At 41.3% G+C, this 21,156-nt stretch overlaps 1 protein-coding gene across 13 annotated transcripts in view; it reads left to right on the top strand.

Moving 5' to 3' along the window:
• Positions 1-21,156, top strand: part of PPP1R9A (protein phosphatase 1 regulatory subunit 9A) — a 321,494-nt gene that overhangs the window by 293,629 nt on the left and 6,709 nt on the right. For 6 of the 13 annotated variants that reach the window (XM_043462631.1, XM_043462637.1, XM_043462636.1 and 3 more), the window contains 6 exons: positions 2,891-2,978; positions 3,061-3,144; positions 16,016-16,214; positions 18,215-18,334; positions 19,123-19,146; positions 20,237-20,419. In XM_043462631.1, coding sequence (XP_043318566.1) covers positions 2,891-2,978; positions 3,061-3,144; positions 16,016-16,214; positions 18,215-18,334; positions 19,123-19,146; positions 20,237-20,419 — 698 coding nt within the window. The remainder of the gene's footprint in view (positions 1-2,890; positions 2,979-3,060; positions 3,145-16,015; positions 16,215-18,214; positions 18,335-19,122; positions 19,147-20,236; positions 20,420-21,156) is intronic. The other 7 variants (XM_043462634.1, XM_043462638.1, XM_043462639.1 and 4 more) reach the window with 4 other exon arrangements.

Below are 21,156 nucleotides of genomic sequence, written 5' to 3' on the forward strand. Positions count from 1 at the left end.
ACCAATACCGCATTCGCGAGTCACCGTTTTGTTTAATTGTGGGACTTCAGTGGAAACTAGGACAGAAAGCCTGCCATTACAACTGGATATATAATAAATATCTAGCTCCATTTAGGGAAAGGAGAATTTCCTTTCCATTTAGGCAAAAGAAAGAGTGATGTGAGAGGCACTGACAGTAAGCTGACTAGATAGAGGGGAAGAGAGTGAGGAGGTGGAAACTGATCACAGGGCTGCCGGTCGCAGAAAGCGTGGTCCCTGTCGTTAATAGAAATCAGGAAATCAGAAACTATGGGGGAAAGATGATCATCCCATTTTTAGTAGAAGAGGACTTGAGCTCCAGAGAGAAGACAGGGCTGGGAGGTAGACTTGAGAGTCTTTGATGCTGGGAAAGATTGAGGGCAGGAGAAGAGGGTTACAGAGGATGAGACTGTTAGATGGCATCATCGACTCAGTGGACGTGAGTTTGCACAAACTGCGGGAGATGGTGAAAGACAGGGAAGCCTAGTCTGCTGCAGTCCATGGGGTCACAAAGAGTTGGACACAACTGAGTGGCTGACCAGCAAGAACACAGTAAAAGAAGAAGAGGTAGTCAGGCGTCTTGTTGGAGTGAGACTAAGAAGAATACAGTCCCAGCAATGGCCTTATGAGCTAAATAGCTCAGGAGATCAGTTATTACCTTTGAAAATGAAGACCAGCTTGTCAAAGCTTAAAGCTGTGGTATCCAGTATGAAGACTTGGACCTCTGATTGCTCATGAAGGTGGTAATGGACAGATTTCAAAAAGCCTAGTGGAAATTTCATATGTAGCTAGATAAGCAAACAGACAAAACTGTCAAAATTCTTCTTCTTTTCCTGAAGTCACACCAATCCAGTGTTGGTTTTAACATGGACTAGAAGTTCTGATGTACATTAAAGATGGATTTGATTGGTTTAAACTGGAGAAGTGCTTTATTACTTAATCTTGCCTCTTTGGCCTTTTGAATGCATTCATTTGAGTGTGCCTTGGAACACACTTTGGCAAATGTATGAGATAGTGATGTAAGGTTGCCTGGCAGCAGGCTTTGTGATGGGCAGAATCAGGCTTTTAATCCCAAGATGTCCAAATAATTGCCACACTAATGGGTTATAGAGTGTTGCCGTGTACATTGTCTCATCTGGTCCTCACACCACTCGTTGAAACATCTCCCAGCCACCTTTGTTTCCAAAAATAATAAATCAGTCTCCTTTTAACTTCGCACAGTCCTCGCCATTAAGAGTTGCTCTAGAATTGATTTGGAAGAATATAGTATTTTCTCTTTGACTTCTGTTAGGAAAACTGCAGTCCTGCTTTTTTAATGTCCATTTGCAAAATCACCTTAGAACGAGTTTGTGCCGTGTCTATAGAATTTTTTAGGTGAATATGTCACATCTGTGGCTATTTAATTCAGTTACCTGAAGAGTAATGATGCAAATAGTCATAATAAATATTTGAGGCTAGAAGTGGATTTTGACGTGGGCATATTTCTGACTTTCTATTTCATTATGTACATTTCAAAATTATTGATTATTGTAATCAGAGTATCATTAACTAAAACTATGAAAAGCTCATTGCTAAAAATCCTTAGAATGTTTTTCAACATCCTGTGCTGCTTCAAAGCTTCAAAAAGAAACTTCTAAATAAGAACTGTTTGTAAGTTATGTGTGTTTAGAAATTTCTTCTGAAATAGACAAAAAGCGTAAGCAAAATTAACCCAGAAGGTTAACTGAATACTTTCTTAGGAGAACTATATTCCATGCCACAAAGTTGCTGGATTTTCTTTTTAATTTTAAAAAGATAGACACCCACAGACAATTGAGAAAAAGCAGTTTTCACACACAAATAGGCATCAAAGTTAAGACACCTTTTGTTAATGACTCAGATAACTGGATGTGCTGAGCTATAATGCCAAACAGCATCCATTGCTATATAGTTCCAGGAAGAGCCACAGCAGCTTCTACCTTGTCCAAGGTGGAATAAGTGCCACGGGTGAAATCTTGTTCCTGCAGCTGACATTGAATTCCTTTGGCAGAGTCTCTCCTCTGATCGGTTTCTGGCATCATCTCAAGTGTCCCCACCCCCCAGCAGCTGCTGCGCTTTCAAATGCCAGCATGACTCAAGAGAAGTAAGGATCATTCAGCTCCAAACACTGAGGAGGTTTTGGAGTCTTCCACATCAAGGGAGGCCAGCCAAGCTGTGCTCCGAGCCAACCTCTAAAAAAGACCTTGCAAAGTTGTAAATGTTTTATAGCTGAGCTCCTGCTTGAGCCGTCTCCCCCATGTTCTGTCTCCTCTGTCCCAGTGCTGGCCGCAGGCCATTAGCAAGGGGCGGACCAGAAGGGGAAACTTTGACTCACAATTTCTCCCTGAATCTCCCAGACTCTCAGGGGTGACATTCTTTACTGGACTTGGGACATAGAGGGGAAGTGGCTGGGTTCCTGTCAGGAGGTGTTTAAAAACCCAAAGCAGGAAAGACGGGGAGGACCCAGCCCAGACATTTGAAGCAGAGTTGGAGCCAGAGAACGAACAAAAGAAAAGTCATTTGGTCCCTGCTTTGAATGTAAGGGATGATTTGATAGTGTTTATTCTTGTATATTTTTTCATTCCACTTTATTTGAAGCTAAAATTCTTTTGATTTTAGAGTTGGGCTTCTGTATAACAGGCCCTCTCCTGGTTTAACTGAGTGTTCCTCAACATAGCAGTATCCTGTTTCTTTATAAAATGCATCCATTGTTTTCTTTTACACTTAGGAATTGAGGCAAAACAAACCCCTTAGATACAGAGATGCAGTGACTTTTGACAATAGCTTTTTAAAGAATGATAGTAGTAGAAAAAATGATAATCATTTTTGTTTTTTACATATGTGTATATCCTAGATGGTGCCAAAGGTCCCAAATCACTAAGGGCATCCAGTTCATTGGTGGTACGAGGAGGAAAAATTAAGCGGAAGTTCGTGAATCTGGGGTAAGCGCTTCACGAGGTAACAAGCAAGCCCTCTGTAAGAGAAGGGTTACGTTCCCTTTCTGACTGTGTGCTGTCATTACAGGGCACCTTTGCGGAAGAATTCCAACAAGGGAAAGAAATGGAAAGAGAAAGAGAAAGAAGCCAATAGGTTTTCTCCAGGTAGCAGGTATGGGTGGGTGATTAAGAACACAGGTGTGTCCATGCATCTGAACTTTCTGACTTCCTGCCATTGTTACCAAAGTCAGTGGTCAGTATCTTTGTGCTGATGTGATGTATCGAGAGGTGAGATGAAAGAAAAGTTCCCGACTTGGTCCATTGGTTTAATTGCAGAATCATGGTCACGTGAACAGTTTCAGTAAATGCTTATCTAAATACGGCATAAAGATATCTATGTGACAAATCAGTTAGACATACTTCAGTTTTTTTGCCTGTCTACCCACAATGCTTGTATATTCTCTTTTTAAGTCTGAAAGGGTGTTTTTGCATTTAAGTACCTTGTTGGCTTTCAAGACTGTTTCCGTCCACCTGCGTATAGGAAAGACCACTGTCTCTGGACTCAGCTGTTAAATTGATTTTTGCCAATGCCATCAACTATGCTTACTATTAGATAAAAACTGTCCTATAGAGAAATGAGCTTTGTGTAACATATTGTCAAGCTTTCCCACTTTTATTCTGAGATTGCATGATTGTAAACCTGGCTTTGTCTAGGGGGACATTAAGGCACAGATGTGTGCTCTGTCTCAAGTCCAGCTGCCTGGGTTTAAATCAGTGCTCTCCCAAGCACTCCCTTTAAAACCTTGGACAGGTTATGTAGCCTCTCTAGCTTCGTTTTCTCTTCTGTGAAATGAGGGTAAAAATTAAGAGTAGCTACCTTATAACATTGGTGTAAGGGTTAAATGAGTTTTCATATAAAGCTTTTAAACTGCTACCTTGCACATAGAAGGCATTCAAAAATAATAATAAAGATAGAAACTCACTAATATTATTATTTGTGAGTTACAAAAAAGTTTTATACTTATCATTTCATTTGATTCTTACAATAAGATTGGGAGAGGAGATAATAATGCTACACTTTATTGATGAAGAACTTTGCCATCATGGAATTTAATTGATTCGGCCAGGATTATCCAACAGGCCATTAATGTCAGTTAGCTGGAGCTTGGCCTCTTGTTTAGATGTCTTTTCTACACTGAATGTCATATGCACTTACTTAAGCATCTAATGATGTTTATATTGCTTTATGAATTTAGGGAATCATCCCAAAAGTACAGACTAAGGAAGAAACAGACACAATGCTAAGAATAAAGGCACACAAAATTATTTGTGTTCCATTTATCCATTTCATAGATTATCCCAAGCCTTTTTTCTTTTTTCTCTTTTCTGGCATACAACTTGGTGAGAAATTGTACCTTCTCCCTGAGATTACAGGAGAATGGGGGAGAGGGTAAAGGATGGGAAGAGAGAATTCCAAAATTTATTTTTGTTATTCTGGGTTTCCTTTATGCTGTCCAATGGAGAATGGCAAGAAAGCTCTGTCTGTATTGAGGACAGGAATCTCAGGGGAAAATTAGGCCAAAATGCAACTCAAAAGCAATTTTTAATTTTGCATGATTTCAAAATGAGAAATTTAGTGAGTAGAATTAAGAATTAAGAATAGAAGAGTATCAAGTATGCTCAGGGGGAAAAAACAACAACAAATGGTGACACCATTTAAGGGAGAGAGAGATGCCCAAATAGACTACGGGGGAGACACCGGGACCCTTCAGAAATGACACTGTGTCCCCTGTGGCCCCGGGGCTCCTGAGGCAGCCGCCACCTCTCACCTTTGGAGCGTCACCCTCAGTGGGGCGTATTAAGCACAGGCTTCCAGCAGAGGGGAGACAAGGCTTGCCTGAGTTTCATTATAGTAGCCAGAGAGTTCTCATGTCCTTGTTTAAATTTCAGGTGAAAATCTAGCAGGCCTTGATCCTCTTGGCAAGTGCTCACCTTACTCTCGGCAAACCACACACATCCCCCGGCGGGCAGTCATCTGCGCGAAGCTCAACCACAGTTAACGCCAGCTTCTGAGCCAGCAGCCACCCCGGCTACCTAGTCAGCTACATTTTAAAACATCAGTTCTTGTGTCTCTCTGCATCAGTAGTCAGGAACAATTCACATGTACAATGTTATAAAATAGTTTTCAATTAGAATCATAGTTTCATAATTATTTCTAATTACAGTAGAATGTTGACAGGACTGAAAGGAGCTCATGTAATTGTAATAATAAGACAGGAAAGAAGAGGGACTGCTCCTGTTTCCAAAAATAAAAGTTTTGAGCTATCGCAGTGATTGGTTAACAGTAATCAAATCTAATGACAGCCTCCGTTCTCCTACGTAAACGAATAATTGGGCCAGAACCTTATGAAAGCTATTCCAGGAAGCACAGTTACTGTCCAGCGTACTGCAGTGGAGTTGGCTTCACAGGGTCCCTGGAGATAGGTGGGGGACAAGCCCCAGTGCTGCAGGCTCCCCCTGGTCTTCCCAGTGGTTAGAAGGACTGGGAGTAAACTCATCAGTCCTGTGAAGTTGCCTCAAAAAGGATTCACAAACTGAGTTAGTAATCTTATCTTAGGCTTCTCAGCCATTTCTTATAAGATTAAAAACATTGGATGAGGTCAGTCAGTTGGTGATAACCTGAGTGTCCCCTCCCTGTCGTTTGACCTGAAAACAAACTCTGGCGGAGGTAATGGAGATAATGGTGACCTCCTTCAGAAGGTCCCATGCACATACTGCCGCTCTCGGTGCCCCCGAACCCTGCAGCAAGACATCGTCGACCCACGCCTCCACCAGAGACTCCTGGACACTCACGGGCAAGTCTGGGTCAGTCTCTTCTGGGGTCACTGCCCCTTTCTCCTGGGTCCTGGTACACACGAAGTTCTGTTTGTGCCCTCCAAGAGTCTGTTAACTCAGTCCTGTGTAAGTACTGGCGGCTCTGTGGTGGAGTGAATGGCAACCTCCTCCAAGAGGGCTTGTGCCATACCCAGGTCTGCTGCACCCAGAGCCCCTGCCCCTGCGACAGGCCACTGCTGACCCGTACCTTTGCAGGAGACACTCAGACACAGTTCTGGCTCAGTCTCTGTAGGGTCTCTGGGTCCTGGTGCGCAGAAGGTTTGTTTGAGCCCTCTGAGCGTCCTGGCAGGTAAGGGGTTTGATTCTGAATGCGATTTTGCCCCTCCTACCGTCTTGCTGGGGCTTCTCCTTTGCCCTTGGATGTGGGGTCTCTTTTTTTGGTGGGATCCAACATTCTCTAGCCGCCAGTTGTTCAGCAGCGAGTTGTAGTTTTGGAGTTCTCGCAGGAGAAGATGAGCACATGTCCTTCTGCTATACCGTCTTATGTCAAAACCTTCCTCAGTGATCAGTGCAACGAAATAGAGGAAAACAATAGAACGGGAAAGACTAGAGATCTCTTCAAGAAAATTAGAGATGCCAAGGGAACATTTCATGCAAAGATGGGTACAATAAAGGATAGAAATGGTATGGACCTAACAGAAGCAGAAGATACTAAGAAGAGGTGGCAAGAATACACAGAAGAACTGTACAAAAAAGATCTTCATGACCCAGATAATCACGAGGGTGTGATCACTCACCTAGAGCCAGACATCCTGGAATGTGAAGTCAAGTGGGCCTTAGGAAGCATCACTGTGAACCAAGCTAGTGGAGGTGATGGAATTCCAGTTGAGTTATTTCATCCTAAAAGATGATGCTGTGAAAGTTCTGCACTCAATATGCCAGCAAATTTGGAAAACTCAGCAGTGGTCACAGGACTGGAAAAGGTCAGTTTTAGAAAGACAATGCCAAAGAATGCTCAAACTACTGCACAATTGCACTCATCTCACATGCTAGCAAAGTAATGCTCAAAATTCTGCAAGCCAGGCTTCAGCAGTACATAAACTTCCAGGTGTTCAAGGTGGATTTAGAGAAGGCAGAGGAACCAGTGATCAAATTGCCAGCATTCGCTGGATTACTGAAAAAGCAAGAGAGTTCCAGAAAAACATCTGCTTCTGCTTTACTGACTATGCCAAAGCCTTTGACTGTGTTGATCACAACAAACTGGAAAATTCTTCAAGAGATGGGAATAGCAGACCACCTGACCTGCCTCCTGAGAAATCTATATGCAGGTCAAGAAGCAACAGTTAGAATGGGACATGGAGCAACAGACTGGTTCCAAATTGGGAAAGGAGTACATCAAGGCTGTATATTGTCACCCTGCTTATTTAACTTATATGCAGAGTACATCATGAGAAATGCTGGGCTGGATGAAGCACAAGCTGAAATCAAGATTGCCAGGAGAAGTATCAGTAACCTCAGATATGCAGATGATACCACCATTATCGTAGAAAGCGAAGAGCCTCTTGATGAAAGTGAAAGAGGAAAGTGAAAAAGTTGGCTTAAAACTCAGCATTCAGAAAACTAAGATCATGGCATCCGGTCCCATCACTTCATGGCAAATAGATGGGGAAACAGTGGAAACATGGCTGACTTTATTTTGGGGGGCTCCAACATCACTGCAGATGGTGACTGCAGCCATGAAATTAAAAGATGCTTGCTCCTTGGAAGAAAAGTTATGACCAACCTAGACAGCATATTAAAAAGCAGAGACATCGTTTTGCCAACAAAGGTCCATTTATTCAAAGCTTTGGTTTTTCCAGTAGTCATGTATGGATGTGAGAGTTGGGCCACAAAGAAAGCTGAGTGCTGAAGTATTGATGCTTTTGAACTGTGGTGTTGGAGAAGACTCTTGAGAGTCTGTTGAACAGCAAGGAAACCCAAGCAGTCCATCCTAAAGGAAATCAGTCCTGAAAATACATTGGTAGGACTGATAACTGAAGCTGAAACTCTGATACTTTTTGGCCACCTGATGTGAAGAACTGACTCATTTGAAAAGACCCTGATGCTGAGACAAATTGAAGGTGGGAGGAGAAGGGGACAACAGAGGATAAAATGGTTGGATGGCATCACTGACTTGATGGACATGAGATTGAGTAAGCTCCAGGAGTTGGTGATGGTAGGGAGGCCTGGCGTGCTGCAGTCCATGGGGTTGCAAAGAGTTGGACACGACTGAGCAACTCAGCTGAACTGAACTGAACTGAAAGAGTAGAGAGCTTATGTTGTTCCTTGTGGAGACAAAATGATTCAAATACATGATCAACATGAAACAAATAGATGAGTTTAAAATAAGGAGAAGACAAAACAAGGAGAAAAACGCAGGATTTGGTTCTGTCCTTTTCAAATACATGCTCAGTGAACTTTCTGATTTAACCAGGTTTCACAGCAGGTAATCAAAGCTGGAAAGAGTTGTCCGAGCTTGCTCATCCCTTAACGTGTTCACCAGAGAAAGGTAAAATACTCTCCTTAGAGCAAGGAAACGCTCCCAGCTCAGTCACTGAATGGAAAGCCCTGTGAGCAGACACGTGTGTCTCAGGACAGGGCTAGGTGGTGGCAGGTGGGAAAATGACAAGGCAAGGAGACAGCGCTCCTCTGTGGAAGTGAGTCAGCTTTCTCCTTTAAAGTCTGAATAGTGGAGAAGACGCAGAGCTGGAATCCAGCATTCATCCTGACTTTGCCACAGGTAAGGCTCTGAATTCCTCACCAAAAAGCAAGTGAGTTCAACTAAAACTACATAGTCTGTGATCCCCATCTGTCTCTGGTCTACATCGTCCAACATGGTAACCTCTAGTCAGATGTGGCCATTGAGCACTTGAAGTATAGCTCGTATATACTGAGATGTATGCTTGATTTTAAAAACTTAGTATGGGAAAAAAATAATGTGAAATATCTTGATATTTTTATAATACTGATTGCATGTTGAAATAACATTTGGATATTTGGGATAAAAATAAAACAAAAATTAATTTTACTTTTTTTTCCACATGGCTACTAGAAATTTTTAGTTTACATATATGATTCATATTATATTTCTATTGGATAGTGTTGATCTATATGATTTCATGAAAAGCATACTCTTGATTTCTAACTCATTATTTTGTTGTTCTATAAATTAGTATTAATTTGCTTGTTTACCTTTTTTTATCTATATGTACTCCTCTTTGTTCCAAATATTATTTTATGATACAACAGTATAATTTATTTTCAAAGTAAAGTGGATAGGGAAAGACAAGATGAAACAAAAAGTAAGATTGGTATTTAAAATAGAACATCTTCAGCAGTACTTCATAGTAAATGGCAGTGGCCTCCAGTAAAAGCCAAGAACATAATGTCAAAGTGGTTAAGAACCTGAGTTCAAATCCCAGCTCTCTCTGTCACTTGTCCTCTTGAGCAAGTTACCTAACCTCTCTGTGCCTCAGTTTTCTTATACACTTACCTCTCCAGGTCATTAGAGGGACTGAGATTGCGTTTAACCACATTTTAAGTCCTTACTAAATATAAGTGGCTATCATCATTATTACTACTTAAGATAATTTTTATTGCAGGGATATAAAAACATTCTCTGTACATATTTTGCTTACAGTCTCCTTTATGCAGGGGTGACTTTGGTGATATCTTGAATAATACTTGCACTGTGTGGATTGTAGTTCAGCCAGCTCTTCATAGATGCTGTTTCTCTCAAAGATGAATCATAGCGCTATAGTGAGCTTTGAGATTATACTGAGAGACAAGTGTGTGGAGGGCAGTCCTGCCTTGTTGCTGAGAGCCTCTGCTACTGAGCGGGGGAGGAAACACACTAGTTTCCCAAGAGCTAAGAGCAAGATAAAGCGCAAAGAGGAAAACCTAAATCTGCCTAAACCTGGTCTGGAGAGGAGCCAAATTTTTCCCTCAAAAAAATGTTTACAAACAAAAATGTAGTTATAAATGCCAGTGGAGGATGGTGATCAGAAATTGGCAGAATAATCTGAGCCTTGGAGCTTGGAAAGTTTTAAAGCACATGTTTGCAAACCATTAGGATCCATGAGCAGTGATGGCAGAAACTCAGTAAAGCACCCCCGGAGAGCTCAACCTTGGCCGTGGGCTCCCAGGAACGCTCCCTTTCACTGGATGTTTTCGATGCCCAAAGGGGGCTTTGTCATTAAATTTGTGTTATAAGTTTAAAGTAATCAATAAAGTCTCCCAATTTTACAGCCTAACTTTTTTTTTAGTTTCAGCTCAGCTTACAAATCTCATTTTGTTTATACATCTAATAAAATCTTATGTGGAATAAAGGCAGTCACTTTCGTGAAGACGTTTGAACAATATGAGCTTAGCCTCAGGAGGGCAGACTCGTTGCCCCCAAATCGTCCTGTTTAAGGTGCATTTATAAATTTAATCTGTTTCATTTTCCTTTTAAGTAATTCCCTGTGCCTGAAAGCTGACACAATAACATTCCTGACAAGTTAGTACTTTTCATACTTAAAAAGCTTTTCAAAATCTAATAAAGTAAAATAGCTATGGTGACTCTAAAGGTCCCAGTACTCTTATCAGTGTGGTTATTTAACTTAATTAGTTAAATCTGAAATCAGTTAAATGTATTAAAATAGACTCAATAGATAAGTTTCTCAGATTTCTAATGCAAGTTTTTGTAAATACTAAGCAATATATTTATTACTCCTGAACTAACATTTTTATTTTGATAATATAGATTTTATTTACATAGTCATCTTGCTGTTTCATTTTATATCTTCCCAGTATGGGAAAGACTCATTAAGGGAACAGTTTCTCCATCTAAAACGAGAAAAATCTATTTTTCCCTCAACACTCCTAGGTTCTTCAACTGAAGCCCTGTAAATTAAACTGACAGAAGACAGTTAATAAGGGAAAGGCATACAAATGTATTTAATGTAATTTTTATGAGACACAGGAGCCTTCATAAGGAAATGAAGACCCAGAGAAGGAGTTAAGCCTGAAGAATTTTTATAGTAGATTTGATGAAGTGTAGAAAATTTGGGGAAATGTGATAGGACAAAAAGGTACGAGCTAAGAGTAGTAAGCTGAGGACACTCAGCAAGTCCTGTTCATTCGTTTGCTCAGATCCCTCTTGGTACCTGTGGAGAGGTCTGCTCCTCTCCTCTGCGTGTAGGAGGGCACCTCTTGGCCCCCAGGGTCTTGTTACCTGGTTCAGAGGGGAGGTGGGAGGTCAGAGAGCTCCTCCTGCATCTGCCATTCCTCAGATTCCTTCAGCTTAAAATATTCAAAAGACTAGATATACCCAGGTACCATATTTTGGGATAGCATTTCCTAAACCCCATCATAAGTCAAAGTTAAGCACTTTATAGTGACTGTCTCAGATGGGTTGTTGATTATTGACCAGATATTTAGACTATAACTCAGAATCTGGAAGCAGGATGTATTCAGTGTTATTGGCCTGGCTGCAGATGGACACCCTCTTGTTATAGCTGTGATCTGTTCAGGTCTCTCAGTCACCTTCAGAAGAGGCTGGCTTTACAACTTCAGTCTCCTTGGTGAACATTAGAACCTTACAGAATTACTTCGTCTGACTTGAGTAAATGGAGGTCTGCAACCCTTCCTCTGGTTGCACCTAAGTTTCTTCAATTAATCTCCTTTACTACCTGCTTGAGTTCTATATTCTGTTTATACTTTCTCTGTTCTGGCAGTTCCTGAACGCCTAATTATATTTTGATGACTCCAGTTATATTCTGAGTATTTTATACACCTTTTATTCAAAGTTAAACTGAAAAAAAATTCACCAAGGAATGTTTACTTGAGCAACTTAATTTTGGGGTGTTAGCACCAGGATAAACTGGTTTCAAGATGTGTACAAATTACTTAATTGTTTTATAGAGTTGCTAATTGTAAACCATTTAAATGCCAGGAGACAGTAACTCCCCCCATCACACACCCCCAAAATGACATTTCAGGATTATGGAGACTTAACTTTAAGCCATGCTTTCTCCCAGTTCCTATGAATAAAACAATCAGGGGGACTTCCCTGGTGGTCCAGTGGTTAATGCTCAGTGCTTCCATGGCAGGGGACACGGGTTCAATCCCTGGTCAGGGAACTAACACCCCATATGCTGCACAGCCAAAAAAAAAAAAGGGAAAAAGAAAATGAAAGTTTCCAACAGGGATGTAATAGTAATTTATGAATCTAGTTTTTCCAAAAGTGGTAGTGAACCATTAGTGTATAAACTGTAAAAGAAAAATAAACATAGAACACATACCTGTGTTGATCCTCCAAAAGTTATTTTCAGATCTATTAATCATTTCTGCCAATCGTGAGTTTTCAAGGGGATTATTAAGGATCTAGATAGAGTTTATGCCCCTTGACCATAATCTGTCCTCAAACTCTAAAACATTAAGAAAAGGAAGGAAGAATTTTATGTTATTCTGAACAGATTTCTCCACAAAGTGAAACAGTCTGTAAGAGTGATCAATAATAGAATAACCATTACCAAACCCTCTCTGCTCCTTTTGTAGACCCAAGAGTTGAGTTTATCTAAAAGGAGATTGGCATTTGTTTCAGAAAAGTTGGTAAGCTGATAGGTCTACAATTTTAAAGTAGTGGAGGATTTTATTTCTTAAATGAACATTCTATGCTCTAGTTCCAAGCAGATGGAAGCAAACCACTGTTCTATTTTTGAAGGACACTAGGAACCACACAGAGGTTCCATCAGCTCAGGGAGCTTTAGAGTCAAGGATACACAAAGAAATGAGGGGGACAGGATACAGCCTCAGCAGAGGCACAACCAGACCTCCTGGAGAACTGGAACACAGTTTCCAAAGTGCTCCAGGGGCTGGTGGTTTGCAGGTGTGGGGACAGTTGCTGTCTCCGTAGAAGTGGGCTTTCGTTGTTTTCTATGTGACAGTCCCTTTGTATCATTGATTTCTTGGTGTAGAAAGCTAGAGCAGAAAGCCTCTGGATGTCATCCAGGGCTGAACTTCCATGACTTCATCATTCTCACATCATGGCCTTCAGACCCGTCTTCAGTGCTGGGTGTACAAGTCCACATGGAATTATTTGTCTTGAGTATTTTCCTGGCAGTGAGAATTTTATGAAAGGGTTTAGTGAAATGTGGTCTTCAAATTTTGTTTGAAACATTACCTGGCTAGGATTTGAGCTACCAAAAGTCCTTTTCATGGGTCTTAGAATGACAACAGTCAGGCAATAATATCCCTACTTGCTATTTATTAGAAGTTGTAGTGGTGGTTGTTTTAAAAGCGTTGTTACAAAAGCAGTTCACTTGGGCATAGTACAGGATACTCAGGCTGTCGTTAATAGTGGCCTGTTTATAAATTTGAGAACAGTATCCATATATTTAAGTACTAACGTACCTTATGTGAATTACGGATGGAACTCTTTAAAAAATTCCCATGTTACTTTGATTAACTGATTCAGAAATTTATAACCAAAGACAAAAATAAACGTCAGGTCCAGGTTATCTCATATATTCCCAGTTATGAGTATGAGACTACAGAGAAAATATTTTTATGTTTTAAAGCATATAAAAGATATATAAAATATAAAAAATATTTTAAAGCATAAAAAAATATTTTTATGTTTTAAAGCACAGTTAGAGCTTTCTGAGCATTTTTACTGGAATGTGGGACTGAGCTAAAAGATAAGCCTGAGAAGGTAAATTATGACTAGCTAGTTAGATTTATCTGCAGAGAGATTTACCTCCCCAGAGGTATGTGATTATGTTTTCCAGGAGTGGGGCCGGGGAGAGGGACTTTGAGACCCAACTCTATGGAGATGTTCTAGGGGCTGTAAAGCTGGAGACATGAGTCTTACCTTCCTCTGACATAGATCACTTTCCAAAGCATAAGAACCCAAGATCCTTCTCAAGACGAACTTGTTTACATTAAGGGGATAAGATCTCTCTCCCTCTCTTAGAGAAGATAAGGGGGACAGCTGTCCTTATGCTATATAACCTTAAAGATTCACATTTTAAAAAATTCCTCACATATAATGTCAACCACATATAGGATGACAACTCGTTCTCATTGTATCACCCTGGAGAGAGGAAATTAGGGCATGGGGAACCAGTGCAGTGACTTCCTATAAGTAAATAATAACCTATTTTCACGCCAGAAACCTCAAATTTGGACTCAGGACAATATTCATAAAGACACATATTAAAACCATTTAGTGAGTTCAGATATATATTTGAAGTGTCGATTCCAGGTCAACTCCCTCTCCCCCAAATTCTAACTTGGTAAATCCAGGTACCCAAAAATCTGTGTTTATACAGTTGCCCCAGATGGTGCTTACTTATCAGACTGACTTGGGGACCACTGCACCGGCCCATGATCCAGGAATAAAAAGTGGGCTTCCCTGGTGGCGCAGACGGTAAAGCGTCTGCCTGCAATGCGGGAGACCTGGGTTCAATCCCTGGGTCGGGAAGATCTCCTGGAGAAGGAAATGGCAACCCACTCCAGTATTCTTGCCTGGAAAATCCCATGGATGGAGGAGCCTGGTAGGCCACAGTCCATGGGGTCGCAAAGAGTCAGACACGACTGAGCGACTTCACTCACTCGCAGAGCAGTCTGCCTCTGCTAGTATGCTTTCCTAAGTTCAGTTATGGTAACCCCACCCCACCCCCCACTTCTTAATAGTAAGTGGATTTAAGAATATAATTTTTTTATGTTAAACTTTAGGATAAAATTGAAGGTTGGCATATTTCTGGTTGGTCGTTCTCTGTTATCCTTGCAGACCCCTTTGGTTTTTAAAAAATAAATACAAAATTAAAATAGTATCTTCTGTAATCTTTAGTATGATGAACACTTTTACTCATCCAACCTGTGATTTCAGTGTGCTGCTAAAACTTTACTGACTTCTGCATTCTCTTTAGTTATCGTTCTCATAACCCCTTTACATTTGTATATTGCTTTAGTTTTACGAGATGCTTTTATAATAATTGTCCCATTTGAGTCTCACAATATACTTTAGAAATGAACAGAAATTGTTAGGAGTTGTATCATCTATGTAAATTTGAAATGTGTAATATTTGAAAATAATGTGAAATGAAATGTGAGGTTGAGATTCAGTATACCTCTGGGACATAAGTTGCCCATAAGCCATGCTGTTGAGGCACTTTTAATTGAAAGGGAAGCTCTTTGTTGTCATGACATTAACAGCTAACAAATAATAAGTATTATATCAGTTATCACTTGAACTTACTGAGGGTGCCTTCTTCCAAAATGCACAGAAACTGCTGCCCAGCCCATTCCTGCCTTAGCTCTTGATGATTTTTTTAATCAAAAGATAAATATAAATATGCAAGTGCTTGCATTAAGAAAACAAAGTCTGTTTTCAGGCTGTTTTTCAAATGCCTTTGAGTCCTTAAAATGTTAAACAATGAGCACAGACCTTTCTACTTTTACAGTTTTCAAAGCACTTTCACACATACCTAATTTAATTCTTAACCACATGTAAGATATACATAGAATGTCCACCTTTTATGGATGAGGAAATAGAGGCAAAGAAGGGCCAAGGTCATGTACACAGGAAGTGAAAGACCCTGGACATTCAAGGAGGGTTTTAGGACCTCAAGTCTGGCGCTCCTCCTATGATAAGGCACTAAGATGATGATGAAAAACCAATAAGGTGTGTGTTCTGCTTAAAGTATCATGAGCCCAGAAATTTCCAGTTATTAAATGTATCATTTTCTAAAGTCTCAGGCTGTTGGGAACTTGTGTTCTGAGGAGGCCAGGGTAAAATGCTGCTTATGAGCTCATGTCACTAGTAGTGAGGCACTCATATGTGACCCAAATAAAGGGAACGCTGTGATCATTAACTCAAAGCAGTTCCTAAAAGACCGTGTCCCTCTCTGATACTAATTTATCCACATACATTTAATCCCATTTCAAAAAAGTCATCATGGCCATGGTGATACCAAAATACTTCTCATTGTTATAACATCCATTTAGATGCAAAAAAAGATTAATGTTCTAGTCAAAAGTGCAAAATTTGTACTTTGTTGTGTAGGACAATTTCTCAAACTATTACTTCAGACTGTATTCAGAGTACCTTAAAAATTCAGCCCTGTAAGTTTTCCATCTGCCCTTTTCCTTTGTCTAACACACCTCTTCTTTTCCTAACCCAGGATCTTCAGATGCAGGCTGGAAACCTGGAAACCAACGCCATCCTCCACTGCTCAGGCCTCCACACGCTCAACTGGCCTGCCCTTCTCGTGGTTTAATGAAAGCCGAAAAGGATCCTATTCCTTCAGGAATCTGCCTTCATCTGCAAGTCCCCTTCAGCCTTCTCCTGAAGCTCTAATTTCAGATAAAAAGGGGTCTAAGGTAGAAAACACGTGGATTTAAAAAAGCAAACAAGAAAACCCCAATCCTTCCTCCTCTTCAGTCTTTGGAAAGCATTCTCAACTTGTGTGTATACTCTGGATTTGAGAAACCAATGTGATAACACTGCAATAAACAATGCATGGTGTTTTTGTGTTGGGGAGAAAGAAAGCCTTATTTAACCACCACCTTCTTTAATACTCTTCCATTCTAGATTGTACGTTAATCTTTGATTTCCCTGTCTTTTCACATATTGCTATTTAATCTCAGTTTGACAGTTAAGCCATGCTGGGAAAGATGCATTTGAATCCTGGAACAGTATGATAAATCTGTTTACCAAGTATTCCACTTTAAATTACATTACAAAACTATTTTTGCTGTACTCTTCAAGATTTACTGGAAAACAAATAAATTTGAGACTGAATATGTGTTCAATATATCTAAATGAAACCCTTTCAAACAAATCAATGCTGACATAGCACCCTTACTTATTTCTTCTTTTAAATCAAACTTCCGTGTTGATGAACTGTAATCATTCTATCACCAGAGTTTTTTAACTTTAGCAGAATGGGGAATTATATGGTTATTTGTTTTTAAATGCATGACGGTTATTTCCAGCATGACCCTGCAAACCTTACCTAACAATTTATTGAAACACATGTGGTGGCTAACTTTCATGTGTTGTTTTGTCTCCTTTTATCTGTGTTCACTTTTCTTTCTCAAACAGTAACCTGTGATTAATGTTACTTGAATTTAATTCTTTTCTTGAGGTCAACAGCTCTTAACGTTTTGACAGAGTTTGAGGTCGTTACCTCCATTGACAGTATCAAATGGTAATGTGCTGTGTTAAATGCTCTCAGGCTTAAATGTTTTACTAGCTTAGCGCCTGTGCTCTGATTTCATCTCCTTTTCTGAAGTTTTAGCAAACCTTTGGAGTGTGGTACGGAATTCTCTAGCCTCTGCCATGGTTTTTATTCTTGACAACCAGCTAAACCCAATGCAAGGGAACCTAATGGGAAACTGTAACAGTCCAGTTCCTCAGGAAGTGGAATAAGAAACAAGATGGTGTTTGGTCAGGTGCTTAGAATTCCAGGAAAGGCAATGCTTCTAGAATTATTAGCAGAAGTTTTGGCAACAGCAGACCACATTGGTCTTGAAACATTTTCAGCCTTGGATCTGAGAAGTCTGAATGTTTGAATAATTCCAGTTTTTATCTTGCATTGGAGAGACTCTCGAGATTTGGTTTAAAATGTTTTACAAATGCAACTGTGTAGTCATTGTGAGTTTATTTGACTGTAACATCCACTGAACATTTTCAGTAAGTTCTGGGGAAGTTTTACTGACACACCCGAGCTCCTCCAACCCCCAGGTGATTGTTTGGACACGTGTGTCTGGCCACGCTCCAGCCTCTTTGGTACTCCACCGGTGCTGTGAGAGAGTTGTATTTTAGCGTGTAACTGCTAGTGTAATGTCAGACTGTGACCTCCCCCAGAACTCATCATCTTGAAGGTTACATCCAGGAGAGGATCTGCCATTTCTCACGGTGTTTATCACAGCCAACGGCAAGCAGTCCTTCCCAGGGGGTGCCCAAGTTACCTTTCTAATATGGATTGCCATCTGTTCCTAATAACTCAGGCTCGCCACACCATCTTGTATTTTTACTTACACTGTTACTCATCACAATTAGGGCCAAAGCAGATAGGCTTATTAACAGTACTCCTCTGAGCAGTTGTAGAGGATAATGAATGCTGTACCCTTGAAGAGAGATTGAGGAATCATTTCTCTAAAATACCTGTCCTTTCATGTGATAGAGAAAGAGCCCAGAATTCTGTGTCCAGCACAGAAGGCTAGAGTTCCCAACCACTGGCAGGTGAAGGTCACCCAACCAAATATGCATCTCTTCTGAGATGACTTATAAAGAACCTCTCTAAAGCTTGTAAACAGACTTGTCTCTGGTTCACTCACCAGCCTCACTTAACGCGGAGCTTTGTTTATTTTTTCAGAATTTTCCCTTCAATGATGATTTCAGTCCTAGCAGCACCAGTTCAGCAGACCTGAGCGGCCTGGGAGCAGAACCCAAGACGCCTGGCCTCTCTCCGTCCTTGCTGCTCTCATCCGACGAGGTATGTGCACCGCATAGGCCACGGAGCTGCCGTCTCAGATCCTCCACAATGCCCACAAACTGTCACAGAGGAGAACGTTTTCAGGCAGACTTTGCAGATCAGTCATCAGGACTGTGGTTTCACATTTGATTTGAAAGCCTTGCCATTTCGCCCTCTGTCTGCCTCAACATGGAAGCCAAGTTCTGTCTCTGAGCTCCTGTAAGCTGTCCAGGGGACTCCTGGGCCTTTCTGGGATATAAATGGGATGGCTTTCCACGGACGGGTGGGGCTGGGTGGCTGAGCACAGCTCACCTTCACCACCCCCGGTGCTCCCTCTGAGTCGGGCATGGCCCCTGATTGAGGATCACTGCAGGGGAGGAGGGGTGCAATTCTGATAAGGAGGGACCACTCGGGAAGAACCACTTACTTAGAAGCCAGGGTCAGGTGTGCTCTGTGATGAATTCTCAGGAGATAACTGTGTACAAGGGAGGCAGATGGCTCCACTGGTAATTTATGTGACTTAGTGCGCCGAGAGAGAAGGAGGAGAAAGAAATCCCAGTACTGGAAGCAGGTTGGGGTCGGGGAGAGAAGCTCTATAAGTAAAGATATATTCACCCGAAATATCTGTTCCTAGTTACTTCTTTCTAACATGATTTTTGCTTTGTAAAACTTTTGTTCCTCTTAAATTTCTGTCCGTATTCTTCAGACCTGGCATGATTTTAATTGTATGGAAAATGTGTACTGGATATGCATGCTTCCTATTTCTGTAACACTTTTCTTTTTGATTCCTTTGTTGCTGTCTCACTCAGAGCCTGGATATGATAGATGACGAGGTGAGCTCTCAGTGGGCTGTGTGTGGTGGCTTACGGGGTAGCGTCTGAAGCTTCTTTTCTTTCTTTGTAATGATTTAAAATCAAACGAGACAGGAAATGTTCCCCTGCAGTGGGTTTCCTCATGTTAAATAGTTTCACTCTCTGCCCTTGTCTCAATCTTAGTGGAAAAGACATTCAAAGGGATCTCCACCTCCAGAGCCCCTTGCTGTGTCTCCCACCACCATTAGCCCGACACAGACCATTGTGTTTCACCCCCTTGCCCTCATCTCAGCTTCCCCATTTCCTCCTGTTTTCCTGCATGGTCACTAAGGTGCTCCCATCTCTCCTCCCGGATTTATCACCACCTTCATCTCCTCTCAGCCTAGTGGGTCTTAAAACCAAGCTGCCTTTGCACGATTCATAGTCATGACCTGTGTTGGACAGAACCAGAGATTTGGAGTAAACTACTAAGTGCTGAGCTCTGGCACTTGCTAGCTGCATAATCTTGGAGAGGTCTGTAGACTTTCTGAGCTTCACTTACCTCATTTATTGAAAGTAATTTGATAATTTGTAAATTACCTATCCCACCTTCCTTACAGGTTTGCTTGCTGCTCAAATGAAATAATGGCTGTGAAATTTCCCCTACTAAGAATGCTTGAGGGCTTACTGCTCCCCTTCTAAGTAAAATATATACCTCAATATTTTAAAATGTATCTTTACATATTTCTAATGTCTTAGCAGAGGACCAATGCAGAGCAGTTCATTACATACAGAGATAAGTGACGTACTTGTTTTCTGCATCTGATAAACTTTCTGAAGTGTTTTAAGTGAAAACTTGTGATATTACAATGTATTTTTCAGTTATTAACTTCCTACATTAAAATGCTGCTTTGTTTGAGGGAATTTTTAAATTTCCAAATACCTAAGGAAGATGTAGAGGTGGTCACTGTTTATGCGTGTTACACATACAGCCAGACCCACTCGTTTACTCTAGGGCTTAAAAGCAAGTGTGGCTCTAGTAGGCAAGAACTGGCTTTTCGATAGCATCACATTCCTACTGAGCCACAGCTTCTCGATCCTTTAACAACCCTGCATAACATTCCTACCTCAGATCCTTGATGACGGACAGTCTCCCAAACACAGTCAGTATCCGAATCGGGCCGTTCATGAGTGGAGCGTGCAGCAGGTTTCTCACTGGCTCATGAGCCTAAATCTGGAGCAGTATGTCTCTGAATTCAGTGCCCAAAACATCACTGGAGAGCAACTCCTGCAGTTGGATGGAAATAAACTTAAGGTAAAGAACTGTATGTTACCAAGTGTAATTTGTATTACTAGTAGCACCTGAAATGTTTCCATTAGATAAGAGCCTTCTGCATAGCCGAGAGGTACTTCTCATCCACGGTCAGCAGAGAGGACATTGAATCATTTCCCAGTGGTAAAGGAGGTTTTGGAAAATTGCTGGGTTCTGAATTAAACAATAGGCTGCTGAGCGGGAGCGCTAGAGGTTCATCCATTGCTTCTGCCAAACAGCACGTGGTCCATGTCTTGACTCTGCTTGTTTCCTCTGTAGTGTGAGTTCTAATAATGGCCAGTGTGGACTCTCCGTGACATTCAAGTTAAAATCCAGGTCCATGAATCTCCCCTTTGAACTCCTTTCTCCTCCACCCTCTCTGTTCCCTGCGTACCACTCCGAAACCAGGACCGCGTTCCCCGCAGAACCTCGTCCTCCCGCTGCAGCAGGCCATGTCGTCCCCTCCCTGCCATCACACTCTCATTGTCCTGCCCCGCCCCTCTCCTTTAGAGTCTGAGGTGGCTCCTACCCTGTGGAGAAAGGGCAGAAGGAGCGCACAGCCAGCCCACCACCCCCACCCAGGCACCCTGCTGGGCTGATGGCAGCCGAGTATCTCTTGACGGTCTTGAAAAGGTTAGAGCTCAATCAATAGCCTGTGAATATGAAGGCCCATCGACAGGCCTGTCCCTGTTGGGGAGATGGATGCATCCTGCTGTTGATTCTGAAGGTCGTGAAACATT

Source organism: Cervus canadensis, chromosome 3, assembly GCF_019320065.1.
Source record: "Cervus canadensis isolate Bull #8, Minnesota chromosome 3, ASM1932006v1, whole genome shotgun sequence".
NCBI lineage: Eukaryota > Metazoa > Chordata > Mammalia > Artiodactyla > Cervidae > Cervus > Cervus canadensis.